General features: G+C 41.6%; 1 protein-coding gene across 1 annotated transcript in view; it reads left to right on the top strand.

The window, feature by feature from the left end:
- Positions 1-6,949, top strand: part of WTIP (WT1 interacting protein) — a gene marked incomplete at both ends in the record, with an annotated part of 80,219 nt that extends 73,270 nt beyond the window's left edge. Inside the window, 4 exons of the mRNA XM_080638170.1 lie at positions 1,799-1,929; positions 3,033-3,084; positions 4,921-4,989; positions 6,797-6,949. Coding sequence (XP_080494296.1) covers positions 1,799-1,929; positions 3,033-3,084; positions 4,921-4,989; positions 6,797-6,949 — 405 coding nt within the window. The remainder of the gene's footprint in view (positions 1-1,798; positions 1,930-3,032; positions 3,085-4,920; positions 4,990-6,796) is intronic.
- Positions 6,950-19,555: the final 12,606 nt, after the last annotated feature.

Below are 19,555 nucleotides of genomic sequence, written 5' to 3'. Positions count from 1 at the left end.
TAGGTGAAAGTAGGAAGAATGAAGTCTGTTCGTCCTAATGAGAAGTTCTCAAGCAAAATGAAGTGGCTTCCACACTAAAGTAGTGCAGATCATGTAGTATATCTGTTTTCCTCTTTCTTTAAAAGGCATGTGAACCTCAGTATTCCTAATGGAAATAGCTATTGCGATGCAAACACAGAGGTTCGGTATGAGCTGGAACAGAGACGTAACTAACAAGGATTTTGGCTCATATCCTGGCACCACTGGTTGGACAAGGATATTGTTTGTTTTAGCCCAAGAGCAAATTTCTAGAGTTCTATCATGCTGGGAGGGGTATCCTGACTTGCATGCTTTGCGCTGGCCCTTAATGGCAGAATCCCAGGCAAGAGTCCATAGTTGGTGGAGCTCTGTAGCTGGAAGCTTGACAGGTGCTTGTCTGCCTTTCTCCCATCTGGAAGTGGGCTCTGACAAAAGGAAACAGCTCTGGGAGCTCCAGGAATTAAGCAGTCTTGTTTGGTTGATTCCTTTGTGTTGTTCCCTGGGAGTGCATATACAACAAAAATGATTGCACAGCAGCGGTGCCAATGTGCACCTAAGGAGCAGGGAGCTGCACAACAGCCCTGGGCACACCTGAAGCTGTTCAAGGCTGAAAGCGCAGTTGAATTAGGAGTTGCTCTGTGCAAAGGGGTGGCTACACAACTATGCCAGGCTATTGTGAGTTGTTTCTGGCTAGTAACAGGCTTGCAAACCAGAATTGAAGTATAGGGCTTCATTAGAATGGGGAGAGTGAAGGTTAAGTTCAACCGACTTTGCACATTTTTCCTATGTGACACTTCTTATTTCCTGTTGATCTGATCGTTATTCATAGAATCATCTACAGGGCCATGGAGATTGGCACGTGGAGATTTTTCATCTCCAGTTTATTAGCAGCTCCCAGCTGAGCACTGTTGCTAGCAGATACTTTTTGAAATCACCTTCCAAAGGTACTTCTTACACCTGGAATGTGTGCAGTTGGTGATGTAACCTGTTGAGAGCTGCCTGAAGATGATACCGTGTCTCACTCTTCCCAGAGGCTTGTTCATGGGCTTGATGCTTCCTCCTTGATGTCCCAGTGCCACAGTGAGGGTAATAGACAGGGACACCAGGAGAGTGGGGATCTGTTCTGTGGTGGTGTAACTGAGACTGACTGCATCAGGCCCTTCGCTTGAAACCTTTAAAATGAAGTAGGGAAGGTCAGCATGGGAAAAGCCTGGGCAGATGGATGGATCTGTATCCGTACACATGGATACAGATTGAATTTTAACAGAAGCTGATGGGCCCCTATGACTGAGTGATAACCAGTCAGTAACTGGTGGATTGGGATCCTTACTTAATGAAGGGACACCTATTTATTTGGTTGGTTTGGTATTTTAAAGTTTGAGTAATGACTGGTTTGGATTCTGTCTGTTAGAGCCTGTTAAGTTTTGTGAATTAACTCTGTATCCCATTAACTTGCGTTTGGCTGCCACAGATTTTCCAAGAAGTGGTCTCTGAAGTTGTTTTTAATTTCTGTTGGCAGTACTGGCCCTGCAGAGCTATGGCTGATGGGTGTTAGACTGATTTTCACAGTTAGTTCTCTTTATTGGGAGCCAACTGAAACCCACTGAAATAAGCAAGTTGATTGTTTTAAAAGCCTCCTGCTGACAGATCTGTGGAGTGGTAATTTCATCCTGAAGAGCTTTTCTCACTGTCATTATTAAGAATCAGACACAGCAGTATATGAGGGTTGGATCTCGTGTAACCAGGCATCTGCTTATTTTGCTGTTTGCCACCTCTTAAGATCTTACAGGCCCTTGGAAAGTCATACCATCCTGGCTGCTTCCGCTGCGTGGTGTGTAATGAGTGTTTGGATGGAGTCCCTTTCACTGTAGATGTGGAGAACAATATTTACTGCGTCAAAGATTACCATACGTAAGTATGCAAATCCATTGATGCTTAGTAAAATTATAGTAGTTAAATTATTGGTATAGTTATAAGCCTGTATAAGCCTTATAGTTATAAACCTTATAATTATAAGCCTATGTAAGTTGTAGGTAAAAAGGGTCATTCCTGTTTGCTCAGATGTCTAAGTGCTGCTCTCACACGTTGGCATTTGTAAAGCTTTTTAAAGTTATATTAAAGGTCACTTCATGGGCCCAGCACAGCATACAGTCGCCAAGTGAGTTTGAAAATGTCAGAAGATGTACTTTTCTGGTGGCTATTTCTCTACTTCTTCTAGGACTTTCAGTATTTATTAGATCAGGGTAATTCTGCAAGTGATGGTAGGTTTCTACTGGCTGTTCCTAAGAATTGACTTTCTGGTAGTGTATGACACTGGTGAGTATAAATCAGGTTAGTTTAGACTGGACAGTAGACATGTAATTAGCAGCTAGTGTTAGAATGATTATGGCCTCACCTGACAGAAAGTTTTGTGGTTTAAGTGATTGCATTTGGACTCCTTTCTCCCGCTCAAAGGTGATGTGATCTTAGCTCCAGTCAACCAGTAACTCAGCTTATGCTGCAAGAGTACTTAACTCTATTGGTACCAGCGTGACCGTGTTACGAGGATAGAGTGAGTGTTGGTCCAGTTACTGTCATAAAATGCAGCTGTAGATGGTAAGACCAGTTGATGTATTTGGTTTAAGTAGAACTTAGCCATGAGCAGCCTCTCTTCTATTTAGCATAGTTACATCTCCCTGACATCAGTGACAATCTTCAAGTCAGGAGCTGCCTTGCAGTCAGAGCAGTGAATCTCTGGAAGAATTTGAATTACTTTGAGTAAAGGAAGGTAAAAGAAATGGCATATGTGGGAAGAGGGCTGGGTTCACTATGCCTAGCGGTCAGGAAGACCTAAGCAATAAAGCTGGACTAGCATCGGTCTCCTCTTCCCTGAGTATCATCAAACACTTAGAATAGTTTCGAATCCTGTGGATCTCCATTTTGCTAAAAACAAGGCATGATTAGAATAGGTCTTTTGGTTGTACTTTTTGAAGAAGCTTTAAATGTGATTTGAACACTTTCTTCTTGCACCCTAGGGTTTTTGCACCAAAATGCGCTTCCTGTAACCAGCCGATCCTGCCAGCACAGGTACATGTTAGCATGGATCGATTCTTTAGAGAAAACAGCTGTTGGCATATGAACACTTTCTAAAAACACATTTGATGCTTTTCCTCCTTCTCCCAGAATCTATACTGTCAGATACTAAATTAAATACTGTTCAGAGTAATGTCACTCCCAAACATTCACAGAGGTTGTAACAGTCATACTACTTACACAGCTTAGTACTTTGTATCTTTAGGGTGCTTTCCAGCTCTTAATTATGCTGTTATAAATCTCATTTAATTGAAAGCTCTGACTGGGGCTCCAAGAACAACCCAAGAAGCCCTGCTTATTTTTAGAATCTCTTATTAGCTCAAGTAGCAATTTTCCTTGTCTGCTACATCTGCATTTCTGATGTGGATCTGTTAAGATGCTCAAACTTGAAAAGGCAGCTGAGGGTTACCCTGACACTGTGAGAAGGCCACAGAGTCTCTTGTCCTGGGGTAGCAATGTAATAAAAGTGCTTACAAGGGTGAGAAGGCAGCAGAAAAGTTGGCTGAGAGAGAAGCCAGGTGAAGACATACTTGCAACCTCAGCCTATCCTGACAGGATAGTTAGCATAAGACTTCTGCATGAAGACATCCCTTTTCTGCCTGCTTGCAGTGGTGGTCCCTCAGACTCTCAGGGTGCAGGACCCATTGCTGAGGTCACTGACCAGATCACTTGTAAGCAGGGGCCTCAGCGCCTCCCTCTTTTTCCTCTTGCCACGTTTATACAGCCAGAGCTTGCATCCTATAAGCTGCCGTGCCTCGGGCTAGAGCTTCTCAGCATGCCCACCTCCATCCCTCTGCACGTTAGTCTCATTTGTCATTATTATTTCTGTTACATGGGCAGGTCTCACATAATTAAAAACCTCATAAAGGCTGAGCCAGAACTGCTTGTTCTGGTGATGGGGTGTGAGGAGAAAACCCCTCTGTAAATTTCACTGGATTTGTGTCTTACAAAATTAGTTAAAAATAAAAAAAATAAAAAAAGGGGGGAAAAAAAAAGCAGTGCTGCTGCTGACTCATCTGATGGCTAGCAGGGTAGACTCCACATTCTTTCCCATGGAGGTTTCTTAGGTAGTTCAAGTCTAGCAGTGCAGGTACTAACTTGCCCGTAGCTTCTCTCAGACATAGTCTACGTCATATCTGATGCTTTAAACCACACCTAGAACTGGAAACAATGAAAGGCAAGAGATCTAATGAGCTCTGTCTTCAGAGGCTTCAGAGCAGATCAGGGAGTCTGTGAGGTTACAAGAAGGGTATAGGCTGCTTTGCAGGGCCTGGGGCTCAGCCAGGAATTACACAACTCCACCATATCCACTCTCATGCTGAGGTTTTGGCTTGTGCACATAATTACCTGCCGGACTGGTATGTAACTCCCTGTGGGGCACATACAGTGACATGTGCATGTGCAAAATAGCTGTGCAGCATATGGTTTGAGGGGAATACAAGTCCTGGAAAACTCAGGCCAGGATGTCTACAGTGAAAAGTTACCCAGTCGGCAGATCATAGGTTTTGGCTGGTAATTCATTCAGAACCTGGGTGCCCTTGGAAAATCATTTGATTTCAAGACTAGTTTCTCCCTTGAGGATAAAGTATTGGCTACGCTTCCCAGATGACCTCTACAGCTTAGGTATGTCAGACACCCATGCTGCTCCTTACATCAAAACCAGGGGTGCACCAGGGACAAGACCTCCAGCGGTCACAGAGCCCTGCTCTGCAAAGGAGGAGGGATCCCCCAGGGAAGGAGCTTTGCAAAGCAAAAGGTTGGGCACTGGGAGAAGATGGAGAAAACACCACTTACAAGCCCACTCTTACCTTCTTTCTGCTTCTGCAATAGGGCTCTGAGGAGACCATTCGGGTGGTGTCAATGGACAAAGACTACCATGTGGAGTGCTATCACTGCGAGGTAAGCGTCCAGCCCAACCCACGGCAAGGCTTTGCTAATACTTAGCAGCCTCTTGGTAGGTGCCCGACTTGCACCCCAGGGTGCTCTTGCTGGCTCTTACATGCCTGGGCAGCTAGGGCTCTGCCCCATGGCTCCTGAAGGGAGGCATGAGTGCTAGCTGGTCTGCAAGTGGTGCTGCCATCCCCAGTACCATGTTTTGGTTTAGTAGAAAAGAGATAGGGGTAGCACTGTGTTACGTTTTGGGCAGTAGTTTCTTTTTTGTGCAGAAAATTTAAACCTCTACTGGGGCAGATCAAGTTGTGGGATTAGTGCTCTTGCTTTGGAGAGAAGAGCTGAGTTCAGTCCTAGCTTTGCATCCAGAGGCATGAGGAGGGAAACAAACTGTTTAATTTGGAATCAACCCAAAATATCCAAACAGATCCTACCTGTCTTAGCACCAGAGGCAGAAACGCAGCAATATTATCCTCCATGCATTTTTGCACAAAAAAGTTTTACAGAGAGACTTCTGATTGAGGATGAAAACAGCAAACTTCGGAGTATCTTGAAAAGTATATGAACCTAGGTGTAAGGAAGACCCCTTCCACTCAGCTGTCTCCTTCCAACAGAGATACCTGATACTCCATCCTTTTCTATTAAATTTTAACGAGAAATTGGCACAGGAAATTGCTCTATTTTGGAGAGCTGTACTTCCCTCCTCCTTCTTCCCCCATCTATTGCTTTGTGCAGGCTTCACCTAAAATGACAGCTACCTCCCCTTCTCTCTCAGGCTATTGACTTTATGCTAGAATGTCCCAATGGGGGTTTGTTTTCAGTTCTGTTTCATTATTCATTTCCCCATTCTCCTTCCAGTTTGAGGCAAATCAAGCTGCCTCCACATCTGCCCAGAATGGCAGAGTGCATTTATGTACAGAAATCAGGGGTTAGCCATGTGTTAACAGGGGTAAGTTACTGCCCCATGGTCTCAAATCAGGCTCTCAAACTGTACACGCTGGGTCACGGCTGTCCTGGAATCATGCTAGAAAAGTTAGTGCCAGTATTTTGAGGTATTCATATGGAGACTTCTGCAAAGTCTCTGACCAGCCACTTCTGAAATGCTGTTAGAGTCACCATCACCTGGTGGCCTTGCAAAGGTCAGTGGGCAGTGATGAAACTTTGCTGCTTTTCTCTATGATCTCTTCCTTGTGTTATCACTTAAGTTATGCTGAGAAGTTTAAGTAGGGTTATAGATCAGTAGACCCCCATTTTAAAACTGCATGTGTCCAATTAAAAACTTTGCATCAGTTTTCAATACTAAAATGATCTATATGCCCAAATAATATGATGACAACTGAAAACCAGGATTGTCTCTATTGTGGCATACATAATAGCAGGCAGGATCATTGTTTGTTATTCTCTGTCCTCCACTGCCTGCTGTTCACCCATTTTGTCCACTTATGCTCCCCCATTTCTTGCTTGCTGCCTTGTTGTAGAATTGGTTCCTTCTCATTCCTAACGTCTTCCAGATTGTATGTGTCAGGGTCAGTCCTTGGCCTGATTTGGGTTGGGTGTTTTTTTTTTTTTTTTTGATTTGCATCAGCATTTATTAGGTAAGAGACCAGAATGGAAAACAACAGGAAAAAAAATGCTGCATACTATTATAGACCGTCCTGTTTGATTTCAGCAATGTCATTTTGCTTAATATGAGATAGTCACGGTCCACTTGCCGAAAACTCTTGAGGTTGCTGGCTTCAGAGGCTGGGTAGGTCAACATTGTTATGTGATGACACCTGAATCACTCAGTAACATGAGATGTATATGTTTCTTCTAGGATTGTGGCTTGCAGCTCAATGATGAGGAAGGCCATCGTTGTTACCCATTAGAGGGCCACTTGCTCTGCCACGGCTGTCATATCAGGCGCCTTAATATTAAACTGCCATCACATCCACCTCCGAGCTATCCGATGCATGTCACAGAACTCTGAAAGACATTTCCATTACCAGTAAGCCGTTTGAAAGAGAAGACAAATATCTAAAAATTACTTTCCTTCCCTTTCCTTTCAAGATGAGATTCCAGTAATAACCATCTAAACCAGCTATTTATTTTTTAAATCAGAGGTGAGGGGTCCTTTTCTGATCTTGTACATATGCATTCTTTATCTAGATGTTTTCACTGAGACACCATCTACTTGAACAAATAATTCAGCACTAAACTGTAAATGGCAGCATTTCTAAAAGCAATGGTACAAAGGGCTGTTCTGCACTCCCTATTCACTTTATTCCAGTGGGGATTTCGCCCAAGTAAGGAGTGTTGAATTCCTTTCGAAAAGTTAGCACCTTATCATATTGCAGCAAGCTTGATAAGATAAATGCTAGTATTTTAGCTAGCTTTGTTGAATTCTGGTCTTGGAGAATACAGGCTCACATTTTTTAAAACTTAGATGCACAAAAGTAGACAACAGTAAGTAAACAAGTGTTTTTAGTAAGGACAGTTCTCAGCAGCGGTTAAATAATAGCGTTCTCTAAAGTAGCATCACCCAGCTTTCCGTCCTACAAGGTTCCACAGTCATCCAAAGACATGTTGAAGAAAGATAGCGAGCATCTCTCAAAAACTGCGTTACAGAGGATTATATCCAAAAGATTGGCACATGCAGGGTCCTAACAGTTGACGAAAGTTACAGACCTCTGTAATTGCTTGCTGTGTACAGCTGTAGCCATGGTTTCAAAATGCATTCATATCAGCTTGATGATTTGGCACTTAATAAAGAATCCATCTTTCAAAGCTGTTTTTTGTTTAATAGGGTTAGCTGCCCCTTTCTATGCGAAGGTACACTTGTATTTATGCTACTTGTTTTATACAAGACTCCATTTGTTACCAACTGCTTTATGATTGTATGTTGATACATTATTAAAAAAAGAGGGGACAGTGTTTTTTGTATAATCTTTTCAGCTTTGTGTTCTTTTCTAGATGTACTTTTGAACTGATTGCGGTGATTGTCTTAATTGGAAAACGAAGTCCAGTTTAGCAGAAAAAATAACTTAGAGAAACCATTAAAACATTGGTATTTTATAACAAGTATTAGATGTACATAGAATGTACACACTTTCATGTTTTGCATAAGCTTTTACAGTAACCTCAGAGCTCTGGGGAAATATATGTCTTCCATATAGGAAGTTAGATGAATCTTTTTTATATTTTGTTTTCTACCATGTGTTGACGATTTACATACAAATCACACATCTGTATGTTTAAAAAAAATTCCCTGCATTCTCATGAGAATTAATCCAGCCTTCCTGAATTCGTATTTTAAATAAATCTATCATTGCTGTCTTCAACTGTACCAAAAATTACAATAAAATAAAATTATTCTGCTCCAGAGGAAGTAGAAATACCAGAGCAGATTCTCCCCATCTGTAAATTGGGACATTTCCATGCCAGTTCTCAAAACACCAAGATTTTGACGGATCCATTCAGAAATGATTCCATATTAAAGTCAGCATGCAGACTGATAAAATTACTGATTTGGCAACACCATTGCTGTTTAGTTTCTTATGCTCCATTGACTTTCTGAAAGCCCCTCTCAAAAAATACAAAGAACATCCAATGGACACTAATTCCTAAGTGGAATAATTAACTCCCTTAGCAGAACTTTTTGATAGTCTGGAATTTCCTTAAGGGGGAAAGGGAGGGGCAGGAACAGTTCCTGTGAACTTTGGTTTTTTTCTGTTATTAAGGAACAAAAGGTATGTTTCCTGAACTTTTGCCAAACTTTCATTGGCCTAGATTAACCTGTCCTACTGAATGCTCCTTGGCAAGTCAGATGCTCTTTTAAAAAGTCATTTTCTAATTAATATATATCAGTTTATAATTAGCATATTTAATGTGATAGACATGTTTTCAAGTAACTACAGTGCAACTAGTGCCTCATTTCTACACTTTGGCCTAAGAGGCCTGCAAAAGAGAGGACATTGGGTGCATGCACACTTTTTCTGCATTTGCAAATGTTACCTCTGTGTTAATAATCACCAGCCCAGCCTCAGAAGGAAGTGGAAGTACATGTGTGCCTCTTGCCCAAACAGCAAATGCTAGAAAAAGGAGAAAAAATGCCTTAAATTGAGAGTGTATTACTAGTTAAGTTCTTTAAGATTATTACAAACATGGAAGATATCAGAGCTTCAGGATACACTTTTTAGCATCAGCTGCAACATAATACTTTTTCCATGTAAGGAAGCTGCTTTGGACCACATTTAGCTTTGAAGCATTTTCACTTGCTTGTCTTTACAACATATATTAAGGGACCCAAATTAAGTGGCAAGTTTAAGTTTCCACTGCAACGTAGTTTTCAAGGGACAGTACACCAGCTAACATGTACATACCATACCTTTTTTTCTTCTTTGAAAACAATCATACAATAGAACAGAATAATATTTTATTTCATTTCACATGTTAATTTGTCAGTCTTTTGTAGTTCTCAGTTCTGTTGTGTTATCATCAATACTTCAATATAGAGTAAGCAATTTGTTTAAAACCAGAAAGCAGCAGTTGTTATTCCAGTATTTTCTATAGACAAGTGCATTCCATTACTGTATAACAAAGTACAGCTTTGCTTTTCCAACTTCTAGTATAAAAACAAGCTTGAGTGAAAATTGCCAGTTGGGTTTTTTAATTTTTTTTCAATCAAAAGAGAAAAATAAAAGCAAATTACAGTAATGATTTGCTGTACTCTTTCGTGCTAGTGATAGTTTCTGCACATTTTACCTCTTGTCTGGGGATTTATGTAGATGTAAAAGCTTCTCTTAATTATTTTCTTAAAGAGTATTCTTATGTTAAATCAGTTCAACATGGATGTAAACTTTCTTTAGTTCATTTTATGATGTGATTGTTCTTCAGAAGCCTTTGCTGTACTTTCAGGCTATTTCCATGATGTTAAAACAATAACAACTTGTTCTCATTTGCATCAGGATAACACTTTTCCATTTTGGTAATGAATGTTACAAAGTCCCTACAGCACAAAGCTGTTGTAGGCAATTCAAGAGTCCCTCATGCACTGGAGGACGCATTCCAAAGAAAGGACCAAAATAATAATGTGAAACAAAACAAGAATGCACTCAGATAATTGAGCTTTCAAAGAGGGTTTGTTGGGTTTCTTTCCTTTTCCTTTAACTTGTGTGCACGTGTGTGTATGTATTTTGTAAGGTGGAGCTTCAAAAGAAAAACATGGTTAGAGGAGCTCTTTAAGACCAGAAATTCCAGAGTAGTAAAGTAAACCAAAGCTCTAAAGGGGACGAAAGCTGCTTTCTTGTGTTTCAAGAAAAGTTTAAAAGTTTGTGATTCATCCTGTAACTAATGCCGTAACTAGAGTATATAATTTGACTTAAATTAAGTTTTCATTTAAGAAATATTTTCATTTTCTTTAAAAGAATATAGTTTTCTTCCAAGAACTTGGACCAACGTTGATTTTTATTTTGTAGTAAATATATGAATTCCCAGTTTGTATATCATGTAACTAGTTTACATGCTGAAAATATACATTAGTTTAACTATTTTTGTATATATATATATCCTTGTAAAACCTTTCAATGTGCTTCTGTCTTAGTCTTTAGAATTACTTGTGGTTTTGTGTTTTCAGTGTTTGATTCCCTTGATTGTTGAAGAAAAAAATTGGGAAATGTAGATTTATTTATCTAAAGAAGAAGCTACTTCCTATCATTCTAAGTTATTTAATATTAAAGTCAGAAGTTTCATTTAACCTTAGATGCTATAATCTGCTTTTTTTTCAATAAAGACACTTTGTAGTGATCTTTGATTTTGTAGTTTGTTGCATATAAGTTGGTTTGGGGTTTTTTTTTAATCAAGGTGGGCACTAAAACAGTGTTCAGGAGACCCCTGTATTGCCTACAGAAATGCCTAACTGATATTAATTGATCACAGCTGCATTCATGAAAGATTCTGGTCCTCCAGTGCAAGTGTTACTAATTAATGTCTAAAATATTCCCACAGCTAACGTTTTCGCAGCTGCACTTAGAAAAGAATTTAGCCACTCTGGCAATTTCTAATTAAGCTGTAACCAGTCTGGCTAGTTCACGTGTGGGACAGTCAGTATTGAGGAACACTTCCTTCTCAAGGCTCACATAATTTTTTGGAGTGTTCCAGAAGAGGAGTGCTGCCTGGGCTACGAACTTGCATAAAGCACTCAGACCTTGGTGGGGGGCAATTTTATCAGTATTCTTGCTAAGTCACAGTAATTCAGAAACCACAGCCAGAGCTCTCATAGGATGAAAAAGATGCTTTTTTATGTATATCTTACCTTTATGAACATAATTGCAACTTTCTTGTCTCCAACTTCATGGCACAGATGGGTTACATTTATGTTCTGCACACAGTGTCCTGCAAGAGCAGCTTTTATCTGTCAAGGAAAAGGTTCATCCGCACGGGTATCTTGTCTCCAACTATGGTCAGAAGTGAATGCCCATGTAAAGAGTACAATAACCAGTTTCTTCCCAGTTTCCTCATGTTTAGTGGGTTTCCATTAAGCTGGTCAGTTTACCACCCTTGGGGATGCTCTTTCCTCCAGTGACTTGCAGAGTGCAAATATTCACAAGCTGCTGTTAGTTTAGTGGAGGAAGGCCTGCTCTGCAGCTCTCTCACCCTGGCTTTGCAAAGCACAGCTGCCTTCACATATGGAAATGGAACTTTCTGGCATTTTTCACACAGTGGCTATTTTGGCAAATTTTTCTTTTGCACAGTCAGAACAGGAGCAGTTATGAACACCACAATTGTGTCAGGGCCTCAGTCTGCACTTCTGTGCTTCAGAACAGATGTATGCACTTCTGCAGGGCCTTCACTCACGTGCTATTTTCTCACTCTCCTAATTTTTTAAAAATTCATTCAAAACAAGCAATTCATGCCCTTGAATTAAAAAAAAAAGGTGGAGGAGGGGAGAGGGGACAGGACGACTAAGGCTGGCTGAAAGCATTTTCACAGTTCCTTACCACAAAGGTGACGCAAATGTAGTCGGTGGAATCTACGACATATTCTTAGTGCACTAAGAATTTATATCAACCCATAACAAGCCTGGTAGAAAAGAACAGAGTATTTAAATATATTAACTGCTCTTCATGGGCCTCCTTGCACGAAACACATACTGGAAAATGAACATACATTCACTGCAGGAAGGCTGTGAGTTCAGGACGTAGCTCCCAGAGAGGAGCACCACAGAAGTCCACAGTGTTGTAGGACTCCCTGGCATGGCGTCTGACCCACAGGGAAGTGTGTAACTGGAAGCTGTTGCATGACGAATGGTTGCTAAATCTGGCATGCATATTATTCAGGAGGGCTTTGCTAGCCCTGCACTTCACCTTACCAGATGTTCCCAGGATCTGCACAACTTGGACATTGAGTAGGACACATCAGTCGTCTCTGGATGACTAAGCTCAACATGAAAGTGTCACACATGAGTCAGAGGGCATGGTTTCTGGAATAAATTGCAGGTCACGCCTCAGTCACCGCTATAGGCTCATCACCAGTTGAATTGCATATTCAAAAGCTGTGGACTTAACCACAATTTTTGGTAAAACTTCAGAAAACAGTATTTTCTTACTGTTCAAAACTCAAATTTAAGATCCTATCCTAGTGCTCAGTGCAGTTCTCACCATCTCTTCACTTAACACTAGGACAACAAAAAGAAGTTACCATATTGTTTAAGAGCACATACCTGCATTTTTCCTGTGCTGGCAGTTTGTGTCTCATCAGAAGAAAATACACTGGTTTAGATAGGTAACATAAATCACTGTACTCACATAATCAGCAAAGGAGAAGTACAAACTGTACAAAGAGAAAGAAACCATATGGAGAGCTGATTTTTCAGTAGTGATAAGTATCTATCCAGCAATAAATTTAACAACAAATTCTTAAAGGTTTGTCTCATGGCTGAAAAAACTCCACAAAACCCCATATTTGTATGTGCATGTCTGGGAAGTCATCACCTCGGAGAAGAAGTACTGCATTGGTTAGTTACAGTAATTCAAGTGCTTAAATGGACTGTCGAAAATGGACTGTTCATTAAAAATTTGGCACATTTAAACTATTGCAGAAATGTTAAAGCCAACTGATCAGTTAATTACTGGCTGCTCTGGTGAGCCACAGGCACCTCTCGGTGCTTCCCAGGCATAGTGAGGGAGCAGTGACACACTCAGTTCCCAACTGGTGTAACTGGGTCTTCTGCTCCTAAAACCAAGGAAGCTAAGCTGGCTCATGCTAAGTGCAAGTGTTTCATGCCTCCTGTAAGACAGGGCATTAGAATAGGAAAGAAAATTATTGTGTCAAGCTGTGTCTCTTACCACCTAAATTCTGCAGCTGAAAGCTTCATGAACCAAATGTGACAAGCTTACCAGAAGGGAAATAAAGCAGCAGTAAATTTTGTTCTGTGAAGGGCAGCTATTGTGTGGCTCTGGTCTCACCAAAGTGCCTTCACCTGAAGTTTGCAAAAGTCAGACGCTGTGTGTAAGGAGGGATACAGCAATAGAGTAGGAAAAAATGAATCTGGCATGTGTGGCAGGGTGCAACGCTGGGGAGAGACCAACAAGAATTATCTTCAATACCTGCAAGCCATGTGTTTAAACTGTACGTACTGCTACTAGTGGACATGGCTCCCAGAATTTTTTTTCCACAGATCATCTTTAAAGTGCTGAGGTAAAAAAGGGCACCAGAAACTGCTGCCTGTTGTCCAAGAGGATTGTGGTGGCACTCCTCCACACCTGGGCTTACTTTGGAGTTGGCTCTTTTCCTCACTCCTCGCTCCTACATCAGAAAAAGAACAGAAAAGAAAAAAGTCATCACAGCTTTATGCACCATTCACTTTTCCATTCCTTATTAGGAACTTTATCCCATTCCACTTCAAAGCAAGGAAGAAGAAGAAGATGACACCCTGCCTGGCACACGGCTGTGGCACCTCAGCACAGGCTGCTTGCCAGTGGTCACTCTGTCACACATGGATTCCTCTTATCAAAATGGCAAGTCTTGGTCCAACAAACATTATGGCCACTTTAGACACGCTACTGCTTCTAGCAATGTTTTATCATTTGGAATAGATCATTTGCTACTTACGTTCCCAACCCATAAAAGCTATACCTGCAGTTTATACAGCTCATTATTCTTTTATCACCCCAATATACCACACTTAATGGGAAAAATAACAGACATTCAGTTGTAGTAAGATCTGCCTTTAGTTGGTTATAAACATTATTTCATTCTCTAATTAAATATATGTTTGCAACCTTTTTTAATAACTTACTTGCCTTGCATCAGCTGCTGGCTGCTCTCTTGCTCACAGCACATTTTCCAAGCTCTGGACCAAAACCATGATTTTTTTAAAGCCAGAAAAAAATATCAAAAATTAATAAATTCACTGCTAGTTAATGTGTAATTTGCTAATTATTTTTTAGAAATCCCATCAGAATGGGGAAAAAATAACATTTCTGTATGTAAGAGTCCATGAATGCTTCTGAAATGAAGCAGAACTCCTTAAAGAACGTGCCATTGCATCTTCCAAATGGAATCAAAAAAGAAGATCAAACAAAGATTTCTTTAAATGTTTCTTTGTAACCTGCAACATGCTGCAGAAAATCTGCTAAATCAGTGTCTCTGGCAGCCACTGGACGATGCTTTGCTAAAGCAGCTGGATTCCATGACATAGCTGACCTTCAATTAGATTTCTTTTCTTCTTTCCCCCCCCCCCCCCCCCCCACTAATTATAACATCTTCAAAGGTGAAATCTTTTCCTTTGCTGATGAGCCAAAATATAGTCTGAAGCTCAGCACCTACTGCACAGCAATCAGTAATTTCCAGATCACCTTTCAAAAATTCTATGGCTTTATTTGCACCCCTGGTACCAAAGTCTGATGTTTTCTTTGAGCCGATCTTCAATTGCAGCCTTGTGTCACAACAGCCCAAAAGGAAGCAGCATTGTGAAGAGGATGCTGCAGAGGCTCAGCAATGCTTCTGTATTGAACAGGAGTGAAGAGGTGAGCAGGACTGTACATAACCTGCCAGCTGCCATCCCTGTTTGCAGAGGAACAGCAAAGCAAGCCACTAGCTCTTGCTGTGGTGTAAGAGTAGTCTCTTCATCCACAATCTCCGCAGCTCTACTATCACTGAATGCTATCCTTTGTATCTGCCCGTGGAAATGACAAAGGTTTTGCTTGTCCTAACACCACTCCCAACTCAAAATGAAAACAAACCCACATAGATGAACTTACTGTTTATACTGTATACAATATACATTAATAATAAATCCACATATAGAAGTGTAAGTGGGCTGAATGGCTGGTTTGTGCAAAGATTTCATTTTAGAGGGAACCAGGCCACAGGAGGTTCACTGGCAAAGCTTTACAGAGTATTTTAAATGCATCCTAATATTATTCTTTGGAAGAAGGTGGTAACAGTACGTGCGCATACATAAGCACATTTCCTCTTGCTATCTGGCAGTGTATATTACTCCTCACTCCCTCTCCAGCTGAAGTTTACTAATTATTCCATTTTACCAGGGAGGGAATTCTCCCTGTCCAAGTTGCAGATACATGCTCAAGGACAGGCAGCAGAAACGGGACCGTGAGCTCTGCCCACTGCAGCTGTGGAGGGGCACAAGCTGGGGCAGGGCTGCAGCAAAGGATGGGGATCAAACTCCTGTGCTGCTTTGGGTGGCTGTTTCTAGGTGCTGCCCCACAGCCTGCTGCAATAGAGCACAGGCTTGTGAGAACAGCAAGAGGCACCCTCCTGGCCTTTGTTGTGTTTGGGTCTCAGATGAGAAAGACACAGTTGCAGCATGTTGGACTAAAGTAAACAAGGCCAAAAGGTGGGAGAGACGGAGGTGACCACGCTTGGTTTGAGGAGCAGATGGCCGCCGCTCAGCTTCCCACATGGTGCCAATGCCCTGACTTTGAAGGACATGGGAATGTCACCCTTTTCCTTTTCCAGTGAAAATGTCAAAGTTACTGCAAAACAGACACCCCTGAGGTGTATACTCCATCATCCCCAGTGCTTCCTGGTGTACACAGCAAGCAAGCATTAGTAGGGCAAGAGCAGCACCAGCAGTCACTCTCCTCCTCTTCCAAAATTGCTGTTCTAAGGGAGGCTGGCACAAAGCCTCATTCACGCTCGCTGTTTTGTATAAGGAACCCAAAGAGGCCCAACACCACCTCTGTCATGTTTCTTACCTGGATAACATCAGTAACTAATATCTGAGATGCCATGGAGGAGACCCGCCTTTTGGGGCGGCTGTGAGCTGCACTGAGCTCCACTGAGTTCCACCCCAGCAAATCCAGGTTTAGCTGTGTAACTCTCTCTTTCTTTTAGTTTGGATTTTGTTTGTTTTGTTTTTTGTTGTTTGTTTTTTTTTTTTTCCTAGAAGCTTCTGGAATTCACTAAAAATACGTTTGTTTGTGTTTTTAAATGGAATCCAAACACATATTTGTGTCGTCCTTCAATATGGCACTTTCCCCTTGCCCCTGTTTGACAGGAGATTTTTCAGCCATTAAGAATGCTTTGGATGCACAGAAATATCTCGGGTTATTTTTCCCATAATCAAAAGAAAACAAATCCCAGAGCAGCCCTGGCAAGCCACTTCCGTCCAGCACCACTGCCCCCCCCAGAGACCCATCCCGCTCGGCTGCTGCCTCCAGACAGCAAACAAGAAACTTTGCTTTCAATAGAAGATTAGACACTGGAGCAGTCTTTCCAAAATCCCCACCAAAACCCAAACTCTTGCACTGTTACTTCTCCATTAAACATATTCCACGACAGTACTTCAGATGTATATGAGTGGTTTGGTTTGTATAAGCCAGCATTTATGTTCTTTCCCCTCCTGTTGTCAGTACCATTGAATACATTCCTGGCCAGGGCTGGAAGCTCACATCCCACTGCAGTCACGTGTAAGCATTTGTGGTAGAGCTCAAACCCTGCTATCAGCTACCAGCATACCGTCTGCTTATTGCCTGCTTCTTCTTACGTGCCTTCTCCTGCAAGGCCCTTCCTAATTACGGTGGTTTGGCATTGAGAAGGAACTGCAGAGTTATTTACCTCATTATCTTCTTTTAAATCCCTCCCAAATACCCTTATCTGCTGTGATACCTAAATGAATTTTGCCAATTAGGGCTGGTAGCACACTATGGCTACCATCTGTACCCATCTATCCCATCTTAAATTTGGACAGTAAGTTTTTGAGGGCAAAAAGTTATTTTTTAATTACAAGAAAGACAGACTTGCAACTGTACAACAAGCTTACAATTAAACGGCAACAAATCTTTCAATCTTGCCAGAATCTTCTTAGCTTAATGTAGTGCAGTTCTGCTATAGGAATTGTTTCTATGTCTAGCACTGAAATCTGTCCTCATTAAATAAATAAATAAATAAATAAATAAATAAATTAAACCCATCACAGCTTTCCTTAGCAGTACCATTCCTGCAGTGGGTTCATGTAAGTATAACTTAAAGAGTTTTCACAGGCAGTTCACAATAATTTACCCAATTAGTCTTCTGCTTTCTCTGCCCATTATAGATAACACTGGTGAGAAAAATTGCTGGCCACTATCCAGAATTGTTGAGGAAAGCTTCTGGAATGCTTTTGCATTCTTCTGATGGGGACCTTAGAGAGAGACCACTGCGGTCACACTTAGTCTTGGGTCTCCAAGGTCAGATGAGTCACCGCAGCGTCTCCCTTTCACGTCTGATCAACTGTGCGAAATCCTGGGGACAAATACTTCTGCATGTTACTCCTGTGTCCTGGGGGTCTTCATTCAAGAGCATTCAGAGGAAGCAAGCAATGAAACAAGGCTGCAAAGTGACGTCATTTAAAAATTAAAGCAGAGTTACAAACAACACTGGGGCCTAAAACAGTCTTTTGCTATCCACATACAGTACCCAGCACACTGGAGACCTAATGTGTTATTAAGCACCTAAGCTTTATTGTTTAATAAACTTTTTCATTTTAGCAGATCTGATAATTCATTAGATGTTCTACCTTTTGCATTTATGGGAGCTTTGAATACTCAAAGATCTTTAATCCCCAGCTAGGCCTCTTCCCTTAAAAATATGTATCATCACACTGGATGTACCACCACAAGAATGCAAAATCAATGTTTCATGTCATTGCGTTTTTCGGTGTGGAGTTGCATGAACTGTACTCCCGAGACCTCTGGAAGGAGGAAAATTACAGTAGCTTCAATCACTATAAAATATTTAGAAGGTGAAGCTCGAACACATAAAGGATCCTGGTTGTAAAAGCTTCTTTCACTGCAATTAACTGCAAAGAAGTAAACAGAGGCACCACCGAATATTGCCAAACCCCCACTGTCTTCATATATGCCAGATTGCACAGCCACTACTCTAGGATTTTATATTCCCTTTTACACTGAAATCTAGTTCTTGGTCTTGTTCTTTGCCCGTGAGAGGCATGTCCTGTGCAGGGAAATGCACAGAGACTAGATCATGGCTGAGAAAGAAGCAAGGAGAGAAGACAGTACAGCAAGGGGGAAGGAAAACAAATGCCTGCCTTTCATTTGGAGACAAACTGCTTCTAAGGGCTGGGGTTCATGAAAAAAACAACAGCCAAGCATGGCTCCCCAGGCAGTTTGTTAGCGTTGGCAAAGCCACTCAGCCTGGAGGGAGGCACAGTCAGGTCTTGGGACAACATAATCCTGTCCTTCTGCACTGATCACAGCACTTGAGGATCACCTGTGGTCTGGCACCTGACACTCTCCACCCAACCATCCTCATGTCTTGTGTAGGGCACCAGGAGGCCTCCAAATACCATGAGCATTTGGAAAGAGCAGGGCCAGATATTGCACACACACAGGCTATCCCTTTAATACTTAAATCCAAGCCTCTAAGCAAAAAGCAGTAGCAGCAACACCAGCCAACTCTGGCAATCACTGTCCAGTAACCTGAGTCACTTCTGTGGTGGGCTGCATAGCCATCTGGGCTCCTCAGAGAAGAAGGTGTCTGCAGCCAGTGGCAAGCTTATATAAATAAAAAGTCTATATTCTTTGATTTTCTAACTTAAAAGGAAAAAGTAGTCATACTGAAGAAGAGCTGTGAAAAGGCAGAAGGTTTTCTGTTTGAGAATGGCCCATTTGCCAACTTTTAAGAGTCTTTGTGTGTAGGGTGCTGCAGAACTCCATACAGCCACCTAGTGCTGGAAACAAAATCTCTTTCCCCACTCTGTGATTATCCTCTGCAGTCTCATAAGTGTATTTGAGACCAAGTGTCCGGCAAGGAGGAGCAAAAGCCAAGTCTCTGTAAAAGTCAAGAATGCACACTTCCAGTTATGGGCAGCAGCAAGTCTGAGAACGAAACGGCTGATGAACTGTGCACACAGGAAACGCTCTTTTATCCTGATAAAGAAGAAGGAAACATCCTACAAAAGACATGGCTACTGACTGTGGATTCTCTGGCAGTTGTTATCTGTGGCATCTTTCCTCTGTGCTCCTGGGCTAAGCTGAGTAGCAAGTAGATCTACTTATTTTTAAGGATACCCACTCTTTCAAGAGCTGTCCACCTCACTGCTGGCCCTCCCTGCTCTGGCTCTCCAAACAGC

This window comes from Psittacula echo (assembly GCF_963264785.1).
Source record: "Psittacula echo genome assembly, chromosome: Z".
NCBI lineage: Eukaryota > Metazoa > Chordata > Aves > Psittaciformes > Psittacidae > Psittacula > Psittacula echo.
Note: the sequence above shows the minus strand (reverse complement) of the source record. Positions and strands in the feature narration are given on the sequence as shown.